This window comes from Chrysemys picta, chromosome 11 (genome assembly GCF_011386835.1).
Source record: "Chrysemys picta bellii isolate R12L10 chromosome 11, ASM1138683v2, whole genome shotgun sequence".
NCBI classification, from domain to species: Eukaryota; Metazoa; Chordata; order Testudines; family Emydidae; genus Chrysemys; species Chrysemys picta.
In genome coordinates, this window is record NC_088801.1 from 41727552 (window position 1) to 41747836 (window position 20285).

At 44.8% G+C, this 20285-nt stretch overlaps 1 protein-coding gene across 29 annotated transcripts in view; it reads right to left on the bottom strand.

The window, feature by feature from the left end:
- The window catches only part of ATF2 (activating transcription factor 2), an 82188-nt gene that overhangs the window by 11472 nt on the left and 50431 nt on the right, over nt 1–20285 (bottom strand). For 25 of the 29 annotated variants that reach the window (XM_065561878.1, XM_065561871.1, XM_065561869.1 and 22 more), the window contains 2 exons: nt 18000–18149; nt 7243–7449 (listed from right to left, as the gene is read on the bottom strand). In XM_065561878.1, the coding sequence (XP_065417950.1) occupies nt 7243–7449; nt 18000–18149 (357 nt within the window). Of the gene's footprint in view, nt 1–6722; nt 6797–7242; nt 7450–17999; nt 18150–20285 lie in introns of all 29 variants that reach the window. The other 4 variants (XR_010591587.1, XR_010591590.1, XR_010591589.1 and 1 more) reach the window with 1 other exon arrangement.

Genomic DNA, 20285 nt, shown 5'->3' on the forward strand with positions numbered 1-20285 from the left:
AGCAAGTTGGTAGGAAACAAGGCAAGTTTTGAAACTTGTTTTGCTCACAGAGTTTCATCAGAAACCTACCTAGTTTTCAGTGGAATTTCATCAAAATCGACATTGTCCTGTGGAATGCTCCAATTTCAATACAGGTAGTCAGAAATTCAGACAAAAAATATTCATGAAATTTTTCTTGACTAGCTCTAGTAAATAGGTTTTTGTCTACTGAATTGGCACAAAAGATACCTGAATAGTTCTGAGAATAGGGTACACCTCTACCCCGATATAACGCTGTCCTCGGGAGCCAAAAAAATCTTACCGCGTTATAGGTGAAACCGCATTATATCGAACTTGCTTTGATCTGTCAGAGTGCGCAGCCCCACTCCCCCGGAGCGCTGCTTTACCGCGTTATATCCAAATTAGTGTTATATCGGGGTCGCGTTATATCGAGGTAGAGGTGTATGTGAATGTTAATGTTGCTGCAGAAGGAGCAGAGAGAGCTCAAGACTGTAAACTTACTTTCACTCCTCAGGGTACATCCTATGTAAATAGTAGGGTTTGTTTGCTTTTAAACTTATCTTTATATCTTAATAGTTTGGTCTCCTTTTAGGAGAGGGACATTTTGACTCCAGAGAATATTCTCAACAAGATGTAGCAATTTTAAAGGGGTGTTGACTTTTCAGCCTACATTAGATTGAGTCCTTTTGCTTTTTCCTGTCCGTGCGTCTAATTTTTGTGAAAATTAAATCTGAACAATTCCATACACTAATGGCAGACATAAGATGAGGTAGGTAATTATCAGCATAACTCCGGAATGTTTTTAAAAGATAATGGTTGAAAAAGTATTTTATAGCCCAATCCCACATAGTTTTTAAACATTTTTATTTTTTCTAATAAAAATATGGAAAGTAACTCAAATTCTTTATACTTAAGCAGACTTGAATGTGAAAGATGAAATATCAGATTCTTACATATAAAATGTAAAAAGCTGTGGAGGTATCTAACTCAAACTAACATCATCATTAACAAGTGAGATGACGCAAAAACAGCACCAGCTAATGGCATATACTATATATTTATCAGTGTATAGTGCTAGCAGATACCACGCATTTGAAGTTGGTCTTACATGATTTTGATGAAAGTATGAAATTAATCATTCTTAAGTGTACCATAGTGTATACATAAGTACTTACACTGTATACAGCATGAGGAAAAATGACACACAAGTTCAAGTAAGGGTAGTCATCTGGATACTAATATTAGAAAGCAGTTTTGGAAGGTAATGAAATCAGAACTGAGTGTACTAAGGCTAGACCCAACCTCTATATTCCCTGGTATATTTTTGCTCTGTACATGACAGTTTGAGATTTCTTCCCCTAAGTGTTCATATATAGTATTCTTTACAGAAAACAGGAAAATGGAAGGAAAACAAAGGAGGAAAACTTAAACTGATGTAATACAAAAATGAAAATTTAGATTCATGGCTCTGGACTAGTGAGCTGTCACATTACTAATGTATTCAGATACCATGACAAATACATGAACAAATATTTGGTTAGATGAAAATAAATATGAAATACATCTTGAGCAAAGTAATAGTGAGGAAATACAAATTTTCTAAATTCAGAGATTTCAAAATATACTATCAGAAAGAAAATTTGTGCAGAAAAACCTGGAGTCTCTATTAGATTCCTCATAGCTTGTTTCAACATATCTGTATTCCCCCAGCCAAAAAGTACTTTCTTTCTGCCTCCAATCCTCATGAGATTCAGCATGAGAAGTTCTCTGGCCTGGTGTGTGTTGGAGCCAAAGGTAACAGGTCCAGACTACATGTATTTGTATATAGTCTATGGAATGGATTAAGCATTTTTGTTGCACAAGGGATTGGGGGGGTTGTGTGGATAGGCAGCACCTGTGATGTGTCTGCCCAAGTCACCATAAAGAGGGAGCCATTCAGAAGAGACTACATTATAGGGAAAGTGGATGGATTATCCTAAAGGAAACCCTATACAAAAAATGGGTAAGTGAGCGTAGCAAGCTCTTCACAGGCCACGCCCCCCCTCCCGCAGGAGCAGCAGCATCTGCAGGACCCTGGGCCGCCTCCCACCCCCAAGGAGCAGCAGCCTCCACTGGAGCACAAACCCCCAACATCTAAGGCTTAGTTAGGAGTATTTTTAGTAAAAGTCATTGACAGATCACTGGCCATGACTTTTTAGTTATTGCCAGTGACCTGTCCGAGACTTTTACTAAAAATATCCATGACTAAATCATAGCCTTACCTATAGTAAAAAAGACAACATGGTATGTTTTATTGTTACAGGAATACAGTATTCTTCAATATGTCTGTAAGGCACAGAGGCAATACTTAAAATTATATATAATGTTTGAGATCTTTTACCAAGGAAACATATTGGCTGAGAAAGCCATCCAGAAAAGCAAATAGAATACAGATTTTAAAAGATTGTACGTGTGGGGCAACTGATGTAGAAGAGCTTGTAGTAAAGAGAAGACTTTGCCCGTCTAACTGAAAATATTGAATGTTATTGAGGTGATACAATTAATAGACATTTGCACTACATATATAATAAAATAGAATAGTATCATTTAAAACCAAGAAAATGAAGGATAGCAATGGGAATTATACACAACCATTTAACTTAAGAAGCAGATAGAATACTGGACTGTACCAAGAAAGGTTAAAGTAGACCTTATTTGTATAGAAATGTGTTTATTGGAAGCTAACAGAGAACATGCAGTAAAATATATATCATGTAGAAATTACATCAGAAAGAATATCCTCATCTTCCTATTTCTATATGTATTGTTTAGTGTCTTCATTCTAAAAACCCTGTTAAATTTACATAACACAAACTGTATGATACTTAAATTTAGGACATCTACTTATTAACAGTGGTGAAAGACAATTGTTTTTGTTCAATAGCTCAACCACAACTTTCAGTCTTTATGAAATCAGTCTATTTTTAGAAATACTGTAGCCTAATCATGTCAACAGTAAAATTCAGCTGAGCAGGGCATTTAGGTATTAAACAAAATATGAACTATTAAACCCTAGCATGCAGTCTGTAAAACTACGCTAAGGCAAAGCTCCAAACTTATTACATTTACTATTAAATAGAACATAAGTAATCATGGGTCATTACTGCCCACTATGCTGATCAGCTGTGCCAGGCTGTCAAGTGAAGAACTATTATGGAAATGCAGGATTGATTAATGTTTTCACATAAAGTACAGTTTAATTATTTCTTTGACATTCAATTTTCTTTACAAGTCATTCTGTTCTTCACAGTTAACGGTTTTGGTATTGGCAGACGGAAAGAAATTTCTTTCCCCTGAATTCACTATTACTGGGTTAACTCTTGACAATCTGGAAGCCAAAAGCTTCCTTGTATTTTTTTTTTTTAAATGAAGAAAATCTGTTTGTGTAGCTATGGGCTTAATAATCTAACAGATAAAAGTTAGAGAACTCATGGACTTGCTGACTGCAAAATAGCTCGATGGAATCAGGCATTGTCCCTAGACTGCTGAGTGATGGTGTAATGAGCAAAGAACGTAAGCACTGACAACCAAGTTGCTGCTTTGCAAATGTCCTGAATAGGGAACTGTGCTAGGAATACCGCTGATGACGCTTGCAGTCTCATGGAGTAGGCAGTCAGGATAGCTAGTGGCAGAATACCCATCTGCTTGTAACACGTGCGAATACACAAAGTGATCCATGACCAAATGAGCCTCCTTAAAGTCGCTGGCACAAACACTCCCAGGGACGTAAGGGTCGCCCTGGAGTCCTTCAGTCCATGAAGCTTCACACCACTCTGCCCCGAAAAGAGTGAAGCTTCCTTGAAGGGGAGATCTTGGAGGGTTTGCTGAACTCCTACGCATGGCCACTACAGAAGCCATGGACCTGGCTGCTGAAACTGCTGCATCCAGGGCAGCTTGCACGGAAACCATCGCTAAGGATTTCTCCTTATCCATGAACGAGGAGAACTCGAGCCTCGCCTCTTGCGATACCAAGTCTTTGAACTTCAACATGGAGTCCCACATGTTCAACAAGTCATATCAGCTGAGCAGCACCTGCTGGTTAGCAATATTGAGCTGCAGACACCTGGTAGAGTAGACCTTTATACTGAATAAGTCCAGCTTTTCTGAGTCCTTTGCTTTAGGTACCACACCTTGCAGACCCCGCCTTTCCCTTTCATTGGCAGCAGAAAACACTTGGGATTCCGGGGAGGGGTGGGGAGGGATGAATATACAGAAACTCATAATCCTGGGCAGGAACAAAGTATTTCCTCTTGGCTCTCTTTGAGGTGTGGGGAAGGGAAGTGGGGATTTGCCAGAAGGTTTTCACAGGGTCTATGATGGCCTCATTGAGAGGCAGGGCTACTTTTGATGGGCTTGTCATGGCCAGAATATCGCCCAGACTATGAGAGGACTCTCTTACTACTTCCACCTGCGTGCCCAAATTTTGGGACACCCTCTTCAGCAACTCCTGGTGGGCCTTATACTCATCTATGGGAGGTAACACACCTGCTCCTGACCAGCCTAATCAGCGCCTGAGGGTACTTCTCTTCCCTTTCTGTGCCGACTGGATCCCGTGGAGTTGGTTCCTTGAACTTGGTATCAGGCTGGGTACTGGAGTGTGTTGCCTGATGGGGAGGCGGAGCCCTTCTCTTAGGGGCCACCGAACAGGAGTGCCTCAAGTGGGACCCTGAGATTGGTAGAAACCCCCACAGGCTCCAAAAGGGCCATTGCATCAGCATAGGCACTTCAGTGACCACTAGGCCAAGCACTTAATGGCACTCCTGTGCCCCAATCCAGGGCAGGGTAGGGATGACTGGAGGAGTGGCAGGGTCGACTCCTTGGATGAGAGGAGTATGACCCAACCTCCAACTCCAAAGACGAGGAGTCTCCATCTGGTGAGCACAGAGGAGCAGTTCCCACCAGTGACAGAGATCGGTGCTGAGGCACAGGGCTCGAAGCCCGCTGACTGAGATATGCCTTGGCACTGAGCATAGACAAAATTCTGCTAACAGAAAGAGAAAAACAAACTATTTATTTCTAACTATTAATTATACACAACTATCAGAAAAATAAAGACCACCGAGAAAGCTTGCCGTAGCAAAGAAAACAGTTTCAGAGACCATTACAGGTGGTAAGAAGGAATTGAGGGGACAACTGGGCACTTTATACTGACGCTATGACTGTGCAGCACCAGAAAGCACCTGAGCCTCCCAGACAGGTACCACTGAGGGAAAAATGTCCAGTGACTGATCGAGGCGCGCACATACCTACAGTGGAATGGACATGTGCAAGCGCTCGAAGAAGAAACTGAATTTTGGCCAGTAATTATAGCATACATTCTAATTTCTTCAGTAATCTTCAAAAAGTTTCATTTAGTATGTCTGATAATTGGTGGGATATGCACAACTTATTTGCACAATTCCTTTCAATGTTAATACAATCACGGTTGCAGCCAATAGATGTCACTGAAGCTTATGTATTTTTAAAATCTATCAATATTACCATTTATAAGCCCACACCCATCTATTTTTAGGTTAATTAACTTTGGTGCTGTACATGTTCCTCGCATCATTGTATTATAATACTCTGAAGTCAGAACTGTTACTCCACTATTAGAAAAACGTTTACTGAGCAGTGATAGAGTTTGGGGAGACACTGTGTATTGTATTTGAAAGTAATTCCACCAATATTGAGGTATAATGCACCTTTTCTTGAATTTGGGTGACAGCTTTGTGTCCTTTACGCAGATTTAAGTCTCATTTGCATAATGGGACAGGATCCTTGGACATGCTGAAGAGACCTGCAGATGAGGAGCTAAGGGTGTTCAACATGTTGCAGCATTATGCTCAACATACCTGCCCACTCCTCAGGACAAATAATAAAGAATGGATGTTTGAAAATGTATTGTTTCCTGCTCTTTGTTATTCTTCCTCTCATTTTGCATTCAACTGTTTTTAGGACAAAATGGAAGGACAGTATGGCATAAGTAATTTATGCCATATACATCTTACTATATATTGCTTCTAAGTTTCATTTAAAAATGGGGATGTCAAGAGATTTAGAATCAGATCCTCTGTTGATGTAAGTCATGGAAGCTCCACTGACTTCAGTCAACCCACACTGATTTATACCAGCGAGGATCTGACAACCCAAAGTTTTTTGTATATTCATATTTTGGTTCCTAAATATTAATGTTATTGTGTTTCTTTGCTTTATTCTCTATCCTATTAGATTTCTGATAATCTTCAATAAAAATAAAAGATTGCTTTTTTTTTTTTAAATTTACCTTAGTATCTTACAAGGAGACATTGTCTATTGTGTTAATTCTTATACATGTCTAAGTGGGTGTTTGTTTTTTGTTTTGTTTTTGTTTAAATGCCTATTAAAGAGGCCTAGCTGGCTCAAGTTGACTGATACAGACCTTAGGCCCAGACTGGTAGCAAAATACCAGTACCACCAGTTGCCTGCTTTATTGTCTAAATGAAATGAATTGGACATTTCAGTTCACTGGACTTGGGTGGGGGTCAACATCACAACTTGGCATTAATTGGCACATTCTTGGCAGTCTCAGCAAAGGCACCAAAGGCTGACTAGGAATAGATACTGGACAACCCTCATATACTATATGGTCCCACAAAAATAGGGTTGAGGCACACTGGTAGGGCAGTGTGGTGAAATTTGCACGGCCACTGCCTGTGCGGTACCTGTTCTGTGGACAAATAGAGGCCTTCAGTTTCCAGTGCTGTCAATCTGGCACCTTTCACGAGCACTACATTCACTTTAAAGAAAAAAAACTACGGTTAAAAAATACAAAGGAAATTAAAACAAAAATTTGAATTTAAGTAACTCAGGCAGTGACACAAATTGATATAAACAAGGCATTTCTAAATTAAGGCTAACATTTTGCCAATGAGACTTGACTTCAAAATCGACTTGCTCTTGTTGGTTTGTGTCACAACCCCAAAGTTACTTAAAATGGAACAAAGGCCAAGTAGGTGAGATCCCAGATTTCACATATCTTTGAAGCTGCATAGTCTCATTCTCATTATACCTATGATACGGGCATTTTAATACTGATTATGTCTGTTCTGAATTCAACTGAATTTTAGAAAGCTATTCATATTGTAGCTCCCATACCAAGTTTGCGTTCCATGACCTCAGGATTGCTAACTGAAAATTCAGATAACTCTTTACTTCTTGCTCGTAATCAAAAAAAGAAAATACCTGTAATTGACCATTTAATGAGCTCAAGTCTTCTGCTTTCTTCTCCAATGACTGCACCCACACTTTTCTTTTTTGTCGACATCTTGAAGCAGCAGCACGGTTTCGCTCTAGAAACTTTCTTCTTTTCTCATCAGGGTCTTCATTTGCTGCTCTTCTTCGACGACCTCCTGTATTTTGGGTTTGTGGTGTGGGCTGAGCTGGGGAAGCCTGAAGGAAACAGGAACATCATAGTTCAGTGTAATGCAACATGTAACTCAAATGTAAGGGTTTGATTTACATGTATAAATGTACACACATTTAAATAGGAAAAATCAATGATATTTCTGTTCTAATATTTAAAACACAATTTTTGATTAAAGGAAACATTAAATAAACATCTTAATTCTAGGAATACTGTCTAGTGGTTTTCGTTGTGGTTTTGCTCACTAGTGAACTACATTTAATGTTCTGTCAGTATTTTAATCATGACCCACTGGCTTCCAGATTTGTAATCTTGCTGTGAAAATTCACTCCATTCTGATACTTGGGATACAAGTAAACCTGAAAGAAATAACTTTTTAGAATTTTTTTTCGAACATTCTTTTACCCATTTTAAAGTTACAGGAAGACAAAATATTTACAGGTTTTAAAAAACGCTTTAACTAAAAATGACTTTGTAAAATGAAATTTATCAGGCAATAACTTCATATAGTTTCTGTTTCTGGTGTTTTCCAAACACCTATCATCCTAAAACTTAGCTATACTTTGGTGGTGGAGATGTAATATTTGCCCAATATATAACAACTGCTCATCACAAGGATCTGGACAAAGCATTGGTATTTACTAATCCCTAGAAGAGTAATTTCTTACCTGTTACTTCTGGCTTTTCCAAGTCCCTCTATGCCAGCCCAGACATGGATAGGATCAAAGTAGTTAGAAATGAAAATATCCTATTAGATCATACAGTCCACCCTCTACATGGGCAGAATATAGTCCTCAATAAAAGGACTGTTGCGTTACAGCTATACAACCTTGGATCTTCAAGTCTTATCAGCTGATAAAGAGGATAAAACTGTACCTTGAATTAACTCTCCTCATAAAGGGACCTGGCTGACTCTGCATGCTTAATACTTGTTATACAATAAATAATAATAAACTATTAAATAAAAACAGAAATCAAAGTACCAATCCTAACTTCCACAGCTCATAATATGAAATCTAGACTGGTATAAAGGGACTTTGAGAAGTTAAATTAACAGTTAAGAATTGACCATTTGCAAATATTTCTTACTGATTAGATACTGAGAACTTTCACACTAGTTCTCATTAACCAGATTATACACAGAATATGTATACCTAGAAGAAAAATTGGGACCGACTTTAAATCAATCAATCAATCAATCTACCTTCTCAGGGCAGCATCTGCAGAGATTGTCACATCCAGATTAACAACATAAAAAATACAGGACACTGAGGTGACGACATTACACAGTCTCAATCCAAGAGTAGACATTGCTCTTGTGGATGGACTCAGTAAGAAGAGCCTCTATATCCTGGGCAGCATACACTTGCTTAACCTAGCCTCAAAACCAGAAGGGGACAAGATTTTTTAAAAGGGACGCCTGATGTTCGGTGTTTGAATGGCCTGATTTTCAAATATGCTGAGCACCCAGGCCCTCCCATTGCCTTTAATGGATGCTCAGCACTTTTGAAAATCAGACTACATCTTTAGGTACCTAAATATCATAGAATCATAGAATATCAGGGTTGGAAGGGACCTCAGGAGGTCCTCTAGTCCAACCCCCTGCTCAAAGCAGGACCAATCTTCAACTAAATTATCCTAGCCAGGGCTTTGTCAAGCCTGACCTTAAAAACCTCTAAAGAAGGAGATTCCACCACCTCCCTAGGTAACCCATTCCATTGCTTCACCACCCTCCTAGTGAAAAAGTTTTTCCTAATATCCAACCTAAACCTCCCCCACTGCAACTTGAAACCATTACTCCTTTTTCTGTCATCTGCTACCACTGAGAACAGGATAGATCCATCCTCTTTGGAATCCCCTTTCAGGTAGCTGAAAGCAGCTATCAAATCCCCCCTCATTCTTCTCTTCTGCAGACTAAACAATCCCAGTTCCCTTAGTCTTTCCTCATAAGTCATGTGCTCCAGCCCTCTAATCATTTTTCAGAGGGGTAGCCGTGTTAGTCTGAATCTGTAAAAAGCAACAGAGGGTCCTGTGGCACCTTTAAGGCTAACAGAAGTATTGGAGCATAAGCTTTCGTGGGTGAATGCCCACTTCATCAGACGCAAGGCGATGAAGTGGGCATTCACCCACGAAAGCTTATGCTCCAATACTTCTGTTAGTCTTAAAGGTGCCACAGGACCCTCTGTTGCTAATCATTTTTGTTGCCCTCCACTGGACTCTTTTCCATTTTTCCACATCCTTCTTATAGTGTGGGGCCCAAAACTGGACACAGTACTCCAGATGAGGCCTCACAAATGTTGAATAAAAGGGAATGATCATGTCCCTCGATCTGCTGGCAATGCCCCTACTTATACAGCCCAAAATGCCGTTAGCCTTCTTGGCAACAAGGGCACTCATATCCAGCTTCGGGCACCCTGCTTGATACTATGAACATACACATCCATTTTTGAAGTCTTGGCCAAGATACCTAAACTTTAAACGCTGTTTTGCCTTTTTTGGTACTTCACAAAAGAACAAACAGGGGATCTGTTTTTCTAATTTTCAAAGTTCTCTTCAGATAGGAAATGCAAAGCTTGTTATATAGTATGTATGAAAGTATGTTCCTTACTCAGTTTCACCAGGCCTGACAGAACAAGGGAAGAACAACTTCCTGACCAAACACACAGACAAATTATTTTAAACTGTCTCCTTTTGCACCAAACAATTGTGACCAAAAATTGTAACATTCAGATCTTACTGCTTGATTGCATTGACAGCATTTACACTACGTATTAAGGAGCCTGCTACTGGTTATAGAGAAGGTTAAGAATCAGATGAAAAAACTGGTAAGGCTAGAGGGAGCTTCATCCTCAATTTTCTGGACAAGCAGATGGCCATTATTAATACAACATTATTTAGAAATCTTCCTAAAGCACTCCACAGAAGCTCTTTTCAAATCCCTGAGAAGATTTTCATGATAAAGTTGAAATCCCATGCAACTATGACAAAGTCTTTGCTTTTGTTTTTCAGCTGCCCTAAAAACCGAACATCACCTCACCTCTAAAAGGAAAACCCCAGATGAATTGCCTTGATTCTTAAGGCCCTACCAATTACTTTATAAATCCTGAAGGGAGTCGATCTTCGGGTCTTTATTTTGAACATCCTTAAAAAGACTAGCATGTGATGTTACTGTTCAAGAGATCCACTACCATGTGAGAGGGTTCCAGCCTGGTACTACAGATCCAACGTAGTATCCCCAGGTAACAGAGAAGAGACACGCTATACATCTTTTCTTTGAAGGTCTAACTCTAAAAAAAGACGGTTACTCACCGTTGTAACTGTTGTTCTTCGAGATGTGTTGCTCATATCCATTCCATTAGGTGTGTGCGCGCCGCGTGCACGATCGTCGGAAGATTTTTACCCTAGCAACACCGGCGGGTCGGCTGTGGAGCCCCCTAGAGTGGCGCCTTCATGGCGCTGAATATATACCCCAGCCGACCTGGCGCCCCCTCAGTTCCTTCTTGCCGGCTACTCCGACAGTGGGGACGGGGGGCGGGTTTGGAATGGATATGAGCAACACATCTCGAAGAACAACAGTTACAACGGTGAGTAACCGTCTTTTCTTCTTCGAGTGCTTGCTCATATCCATTCCATTAGGTGACTCCCAAGCCCAACTTAGGTGGTGGGGTTGGAGTGAGACATTGCTGTGTGCAAAACCGCTGATCCGAAGGCAGCATCGTCCCTGGACTGCTGCACTAGTGCATAGTGTTCTGTAAACGTGTGGACTGACGACCAAACCGCAGCTCTACAAATGTCCTGGATCGGAACTTGCGCCAGGAAAGCCGTCGAGGAAGCTTGGGCCCTCGTGGAGTGAGCGGTGAGGTGTGGTGCTGAGACACCTGCCAGGTCGTAGCAAGTCCGGATGCAAGACGTAATCCAGGAGGATAGGCGTTGTGAGGAGACCGGTGAGCCTTTCATTCGGTCGGCCACTGCAACGAAGAGTTGCGTCGTCTTTCTAAAGTGCCTTGTGCGGTCAATATAGAAGGCCAGGGCCCTGCGTACGTCCAGAGAATGCAAACGTTGATCCTGGCGAGTAGCATGTGGTTTAGGGTGAAAGACCGGGAGAAATATATCCTGGTTGATATGAAATGGAGAAACCACCTTAGGGAGAAAGGCAGGATGTGGGCGGAGCTGCACTTTATCCTTATGAAAAACTGTGTAAGGGGGCTCGGATGTAAGCGCCCTGAGTTCAGAAACGCGCCTTGCTGAGGTGATGGCTACGAGGAAGGCTGTCTTCCAGGATAGGTACAGAAGTGAACAGGTGGCCAGTGGCTCGAATGGATGACCTGTGAGCTTGGAAAGAACCAGGTTGAGGTCCCACGTCGGAACGGGCTGACGTTGCTGTGGGTACATCCGGTCTAAGCCCTTGAGGAATCTAACGACCATCGGGTTAGAGAATACCGAAGACGCGAGTTCCCCTGGGTGAAAGGCTGATATAGCGGCCAGGTGAACTCTAATTGAAGATATCGCCAACCCCTGCTGTTTTAGGGAGAGGAGATATTCCAAAATGAGAGGAATAGGTGCGTGCAACGGGGACGTGGCTCGTTGTTCGCACCAACAGGAGAACCGCTTCCACTTGGCCAGGTATGTGGTCCGTGTTGAGGGCTTCCTACTGCTCAGCAGAATCTGTTGAACAGAGTGCGAGCACTGCTGCTCTGCCTGGGTGAACCATGGAGCAGCCACGCCGTGAGATGGAGTGATTGCAGGTCGGGGTGACGCAGGCGACCGTGGTCCTGAGAGATGAGATCCGGGCATAATGGAAGCGGGATCGGTGTCCGAACCGAGAGTTCCAACAGCGTGGTGTACCAATGTTGTCTCGGCCACGCTGGGGCGATCAGAATCACCTGTGCCTGGTCTCTGCGCAATTTGAGCAGTACCTTGTGGACCAGAGGAAACGGAGGGAAGGCATAAAACAGGTGGTCCTTCCAGGGAAGGAGAAACGCATCCGAGAGGGAGCCCGGAGCTCGACCTTGCAGGGAGCAGAACACGTGGCACTTCCTGTTGTCTCGAGATGCAAACAGGTCTATCTGGGGAAACCCCCACTTCTGGAAAACGGAATGTATGATGTCCGGACGGATAGACCACTCGTGTGTTTGAAAGGACCTGCTGAGTCGGTCCGCTAAAGTGTTCTGGACTCCAGGGAGGAACGATGCCGTGAGAAGGATTGAGTGGGCGATGCAGAAGTCCCACAGGCGAATGGCCTCTTGGCATAGAATTGACGAACGTGCTCCTCCCTGCTTGTTGATGTAAAACATGGCCGTGGTGTTGTCGATGAGAACTAACACACAGCGGCCACGTAGGAGATTGAGAAATGCCTGGCACGCCAGGCGCACCGCCATCAATTCCCGAACATTGATGAGCAGGGCTAGCTGGGGTGCAGTCCACAGGCCCTGGGTATGGTGCTCGTTGAGATGGGCGCCCCAACCCAGAGACGAAGCGTCTGTGACCAGGTGCAGAGAGGGTTGTGGGGCGTGAAATGGCATCCCCTCGCAAACCACACTGTGATCTAGCCACCAGGTGAGGGAGGTCAGGACCGAGTTCGGGACCGTGACCACCATGTTCAGGCTGTCCCGATGTGGGCGGTATATTGATGACACCCAGGTTTGGAGTGGGCGAAGCCGAAGTCTGGCATGCCTGGTTACGTACGTGCAGGAAGCCATGTGACCCAGCAGGGTAAGGCACGACCTCACCGTGGTGGTTGGGAAGGCCTTGAGTCCTTGAATGAGGCTCGTGATGGTGCAAAAGCGGTTGTCTGGCAGGATGGCTTGTGCGCGTCTGGAGTCTAGAACTGCGCCGATGAATTCTATTCTCTGGGTAGGTTCTAGAGTGGATTTGTCCTTGTTGAGTAGGATGCCCAACTTGTTGAATGTGTGCACTATTATGTGGACGTGAGCTCGAACTTGCTCTTTGGTGCGACCGCGTACCAGCCAGTCGTCTAGGTACGGGAACACCTGTATCCCTTGCCGACGAAGGTACGCTGCCACGACAGCCATACATTTCGTGAACACCCTTGGGGCCGAGGATAGGCCGAAGGGAAGGACTGCAAATTGGTAGTGCACCTTGCTTACCACGAACCGCAGGAAGCGTCTGTGAGGCGGGTAAATTGCGATGTGAAAGTAAGCATCTTTCATGTCGAGGGCGGCGAACCAGTCTCCAGGATCGAGGGAAGGGATAATGGTCCCCAAAGAGACCATGCGGAACTTCAACTTTACTACGAATTTGTTGAGTCCGCGCAAGTCCAAGATGGGTCGCAGACCTCCTTTGGACTTGGGAATGAGGAAGTAACGGGAATAGAATCCCCTGCCCCTTAACTCCACTGGAACCTCCTCTATGGCCCCCATAGCAAGGAGCGTGGAAACTTCCTGTATAAGAAGTTGCTCGTGAGAAGGGTCCCTGAAGAGGGACGGGGAAGGGGGGGAGGAGGGGGGGATTGAAGAAAACTGGATAGCATATCCCCTGTCCACCGTGCGAAGGACCCAACGGTCCGAAGTTATAAGGGACCAGGCACGGTGGAAATGGGAAAGGCGATCCCGAAAGGAGGGGGCTGGATCCTGGGGGATGACTGGGGCGCCGTCCTCGACCGCACCTTCAAAAGTTCTGCCTGGGGCCTGAAGGTGGTCTAGGTGGCCCCTGGTTCTGACCAGGTTGAGGGCCGGTCCACCTTCGTCTACCACCTCGCCCTCGCCTCCGGGCCGAGTCCTGTCTCTGACGAGGCGGGGGGGGTAGAAGCGCTGAGGCTGCGGCCTAAATGGCCTGCGCTGAGTGCCCACAACATGCATCCCCAAGGAACGCATGATTGTCCTGGAGTCCTTGAGGCTCTGCAGGCGAGAGTCCGTCTTTTCTGAAAACAACCCTTGTCCTTCAAAGGGCAGATCCTGCAGGGTTTGCTGCAGTTCCTGAGGCAGACCCGAAACCTGGAGCCAGGAGATCCTCCGCATAGCGATACCTGAGGCCAGGGTTCTCGCAGCAGAGTCCGCTATGTCTAAGGAGGCCTGTAAGGAGGTCCGAGCCACCTTCTTACCCTCCTCCACCAGGGCTCCAAACTCCTCCCTGGACTCTTGGGGAACCAACTCCTTGAACTTCCCCATAGAGTTCCAGGAGTTAAAGCTATAGCGGCTCAAGAGCGCCTGTTGATTAGCCGCTCTAAGTTGCAGCCCTCCGGCTGAGTAAACTTTACGGCCGAATAAATCGAGGCGCTTAGCCTCCTTCGATTTGGGCGCCGCGGCCTGCTGACCGTGGCGCTCCCTTGCGTTCACTGATGCCACCACCAGTGAACACGGCTGGGGGTGGGTATACAAGTACCCGTAGTCTTTAGACGGGACAAAGTATTTCCTTTCCACCCCTCTCGCTGTGGGTGGGATAGAGGCAGGAGTCTGCCATATCGTAGATACATTGGCTTGTACCGTGCGGATCAGGGGTAACACCACCCTCGATGGGGCATCCGCTCCGAGGATATTCACGATGGGGTCGTGCACCTCCACTATATCCTCCGCCTGCAGGTCCATATTACGGGCCATCCTACGCAGAAGATCCTGGTGAGCCCGAAGATCTATTGGAGGTGGACCTGTGCACGATGTGCCCGCCACTGCCTCATCCGGAGAGGAAGAGGAAGATGCCTCCGGTGGAACAGGACCCAAGGGAGGGTCCTGGTCTCCCTGCTCCTGGGCCGGAGCATCACCTGCGCTTGAGTCCAGGGCGTCAGGTGGTGCGGACACGGAAGCCTCCATGCCCCCGGCGGAGGCCGAGAGATGGTAGACTCCGGGGCCCTTCTAACAGAGTGACCGGAGCGAGAGGTCGAAGCAACTGGAGCCCCTTGCGCCTGATGGTACGCCCACGGGGTCCAAAACGACCAGTGAGATGGGCCATGAGAATGGTCCTCTGTTATGTTCTGCCAATGGCCCAAGTCCTGTTCCTCGGCTTGCCCCTGAGGGGGGTATGCCGATCTCGAGAGGTCCTCCGAAGAGCGAGACACCGATCTCGATGGCCATGGCGGTGCCGAGAGCGTCGAGACGATTCCCGTGGGCTGCGGTGCCGCACGGTGCCGGTCCGGAGATGATCTATCTCCACGCGGTGCCGGCGATCGGTGCCGGGACCGCGACCGGTGCCGATGACCTCGTCGGTGCCGGGAGTCGGATCTGGACCTCGACGAGGACCTGGAGTATGCCCGGTACCGGGAGCGGCCTCTCGACGTCGAGCGTCGACCGTAGCGGTGCCGAGAACTACGTCTCGACGTTGATCGGTGCCGACGATCATAGCGGTGCCGAGACGTAGAGCGGTGCCGCGAAGAAGATCTTGGCCGCGAGTACGACCGGTGCCGAGGTGATATTCGGTGCCGGGACTGCGAGCGGCGTGGGGACCTGCTTCGGGACCTGGATCGGTGCCGAGGTTCCAGCCCTTGCGATGGAGGGCGCATCAAGGCAGGTTTCCCCCTCGACTGGACCGGGCGAGTCAACGGTGCCGTCGGTGCCGGTGGTTGGGGCGGTGCCGGCTCCGTGAGAGCTATTAAGTCTCTCGCCGCCGCGAAGGTCTCTGGCGTCGACGGGAGGCACTGTATCACCGCCGGCCTCGGTGGAGACGCCATCTGCACCGGACTCAACGGCCTCGGCGCCGGAGTCGACGGTGCTGGAGGCACCTGTTTCCGGTGCTCCACCGGCGGACGCGGCTCTACCCCCGGCACTGGGGGAGCCAGCGTCTTCGGCACGGAGGGCCCCGTCTTATGGGCTTTCTTATGCCCTGGGGATAATGACCGGCGCCGAGGCACTTGCTGTGCTTGCGGTGCCGACGAGGTCCGGTGCCGACGAGGCTTATCTGACGCCACTCGCGTGGTCGTCATGGCCGGTGCCGCCGGGGCACTGCGCACCGAGGCGCTAGGTGCCGGGGCCTGACTTGTAGATGGAGCGTCCGGACTAAGTGCCGCCTCCATCAGGAGTTGCCGGAGCCGAAAGTCCCGCTCCTTCTTGGTCCTTGGTCTGAAGGCCTTACAGATCTTGCACTTATCTGTTTGATGGGACTCTCCCAGGCACTTCAGACAGGAGTCGTGCGGGTCGCTCGTGGGCATAGGCTTAGCGCAGGAGGCGCACAGCTTGAAGCCGGGAGCGTTGGGCATGAGCCCGGCCCCGCGGCCGGGGGAGAAAGGGGGAGACGACCCCCTTAATCCCCTGAACTATTATAACAACTAGAACAACTTTTAAAACTATTGAACTATTTAACTATAACACTAGGACTATAACTATAACTATAACTGTGAATAACAAACTAAGCTAGGGAGAGTGGAGAACAGCTAAGCAGCGCTCCACAGTTCCAACGACCGTCAGGGGCGGTAAGAAGGAACTGAGGGGGGCGCCGGGTCGGCTGGGGTATATATTCAGCGCCATGAAGGCGCCACTCTAGGGGGCTCCACAGCCGACCCGCCGGTGTTGCTAGGGTAAAAATCTTCCGACGATCGTGCACGCGGCGCGCACACACCTAATGGAATGGATATGAGCAAGCACTCGAAGAAGAACTAGAGCTTATCAACACAGGAGCAATGATATTTGAGAATAGGTATTTCATACCAGCTTTTTCACTGGCAGAAATTCTACAGCTGGGAAAACAGACAGGAGAGAGATACAGGTCATCTGATTTTGAGGACACTGGCTAGGGGAAAGAAAACTCCTGAACAGACACAGTGACCAATTGCTGACAACCTCGGTCTATAAAATGTCATTTTCCTAGTGTACATTAATCTACAAAAGGAAGTTACCATCTGAAATACACTCAATATAGCGATGCTTCCTTCATGTTTGTCTCTTTCTCCCCCCAAAAGGGGTGTGTGGTTCTGTTTTCACTGTGCTACTTAGTAAGCCTGAATTTCCTTGAGAAAGCTTTCCAGACAGGTTCTCTGATCAGATGAAATTAGGTCAACAGCACACCTCTGAGGTAAAAACTGTAGCTTCTGAACCCTTCTCCTAGAATCAAGGGGACCAGACCTCTCCCCAACTCCCAATTGCATACCTATTCCCCCTTCTCCAACTTGGCTCATTGTTCCCACCCATTTTCATCCTATTCCTAGTCATCATCTAGAATAGCTCTCCCAACATCACCATTTTCACAACACCCAAGAGAGCACAGTAAACTAACTAAATTATGCAGCTGAGTCCCTCATTTTTATATCAGTCAATAACGGCTCTTTCAAGCAAATGGTACCTTAAGCAGGAACCTGAAATGATTGGAAAAATATTTTAAAAGGTGCTTATGATCTTTAAGATTAAACTAATACAATACCATGGTAACACTTGTTTTGTTGATATTTTCCAGATGTATCTTAACTTGCTGCACAATTTTCAGTTTACCCCAGAATTCAATGCCAGTATGCTACAGAAATCAGGAGGCCTTAGCTTTCTTACCAAGTAGGTAAGACAACCTCCATTTTTTCCAATATTGGTTCATAAACACACCTCAATCTTATTCTCAATATATAAAATAAATGAATGAGGATCAGAGATTTTTGCGTAACAGTAAAAAGAGTCACAAGTACATCTTGGCTTTGTTGTCATACCGGTGTTTCTGTAGTTGATGTAGCAGGCTGTTGTAATGACTGTGGTCGGGCTTCCTCTGACTGAGTCCTAATCAATCCACTAGCATGCCCCTTGGCAGTATCTCCATTTGTGATCTGAGGATGCTGCTGGGTCAAAGCAGCTTTCAGTCTCTGAAAGTTGAGTAAGAAAATATTCTGTCACATTTTTCATAATGGAAGATACTGTGATAACTTACATTAAATAATAGCTATTTATATAGCAGTAGCACCCATATACTGCTAGCTACTTTCCAAACATACACAATGAGCTCACACTTTAAGATAAGAAACACACAAAGGGTGCAGGAGGATGAAACAAAAAAAAAAATTGTTTTAACAGTCTAATTGGCCTTCTACAAGAGTGGATAAATACACAGACAGTAAACCCAGACACAGGAAATTTCTTTCAAAACCGAATTTAAAAAAACTTCTGGTGGGGTTATAGTTTGTTTTAAATCATATTCTTTGTTCTAAGATGATATCTTGATAATGCATTAAATAATTGACATCTTTTAACTCAGATGTGGAAATTAACTAATGTTTACATAGTGCACAGGCTAAATATTTTCAACAATGGTTTACAAAAGCTTTTATGAGCGGATTTATTAAGCAACACAATTACAAAAAAATAGTAATTACAAACTGTATCTGTATACAATATATTTCAAGAGTCACATTATATATTAACCATGTGCTATATTCTAAAGCAGATCTTATTGACTGTACTAGTCTATTTGAAATTAAGTTTACAACCGCTTGAAAATAAAAGTTATGCTTTCACTATAAATGTGAATTAGAATTACTGCAAATTTTCAACAAAAGGTAATGTATTCTGTTTACAAGAAGCTTATATGCCTGTGGTATAATGACATAAGAACGGCCATACCGGGTCTGACCAAGGGTCCATCTAGCCCAGTATCCTGTCTTCTGACAGTGGCCAATACCAGGTGCCCCCAAGGGAATGAACATAACAGGTAGTCATCAAGTGATCCATTCCCTGTTGCTCATTCCCAGCTTCTAGCAAATGGATGCTAGGGACACCATCCATGCCCATCCTGGCTAATAGCCATTGATGGACCTATCTTCCATGAATTTATCTAGTTCTTTTTTGAACCATGTTATAGTCTTGGCCTTTACAACCTCCTCTGGCAAAGAGTTCCACAGGTTGACTGTGCATTGTGTGAAAAAATACTTCCTTTTATTTGTTTTAAACCTGCTGCCTATTAATTTCATTTGGTGACCCCTAGTTCTTGTGTGATGAGGAGGAGTAAATAACACTTCCTTATTTACTTTCTCACCAGTCATGATTTTATAGACCTCAATCATATCCCCCCTTAGTCATCTCTTTTCCAAACTGAAAAGTCCTAGTCTTATTAATCTCTCCTCGTATGGAAGCCGTTCCATACCTCTAATCATTTTTGTTGCCCTTTTCTGAACCTTTTCCAATTCCAATACATCTTTTTTGAGATGGAGCGACCACATCTGCGCGTACCATGGATTTATATAGAGGCAATAGGATATTTTCTGTCTTATTATCTATCTCTTTCTTAATAAAAGACAGACTTAGGTATCCTCAATGGCTATATTAATAGGTTTGTTTTTATTTTCAAATTTTGCACTCTCACAGTAAGAGTTTATTCAGTGTTATTAAACAATTTCCCTGCAAGATAAACTGTGTATGAGGATGCATCTTTCCAGTGAGCAGTTCTGTACTTAAAACCATCAACTTCATTAAAAACTACATTATTATACTTCTACAACAAATTAACAAAGATTTTTAATTACGTGACAGTCTAAAATACATAAAAATGCACAACTCTCTCGAATAATCTTTATTATTGCAGATTGAGACCTTCTGCACAAACATAAGAAAAAACATCAATATTTATCATCCTCTTTTGAATGCCACCAGGCTTACAGTGTAAATTCACCTCTCCAGTGTACCATAGACAAAAGTGCACAAGAAAGGAGGTCATTAATTCAATAAAGACAAAAAGCGGATATATTGATGAGTAAGGCAGAAGCATTCCCTGCTCCTCACCCTGAGAAGCCCCTGAAGATACCAGGAAGAATAGTGGAAAATAGGCCTGCCACCTTTCTCTGAATACAAGACTCCCCACTACCCACAGGAGGATGACCACAGCTTGATTCTCAGCAGGGCTTTACCTAAGGGAAGCTGTGGGGACAGATGGGGACTCATATGGATGCCTCTACAGGTTTGGAGAAGCATCCAAACTTGTAGATGCTCAGCTAAAATCCAAATCTTAC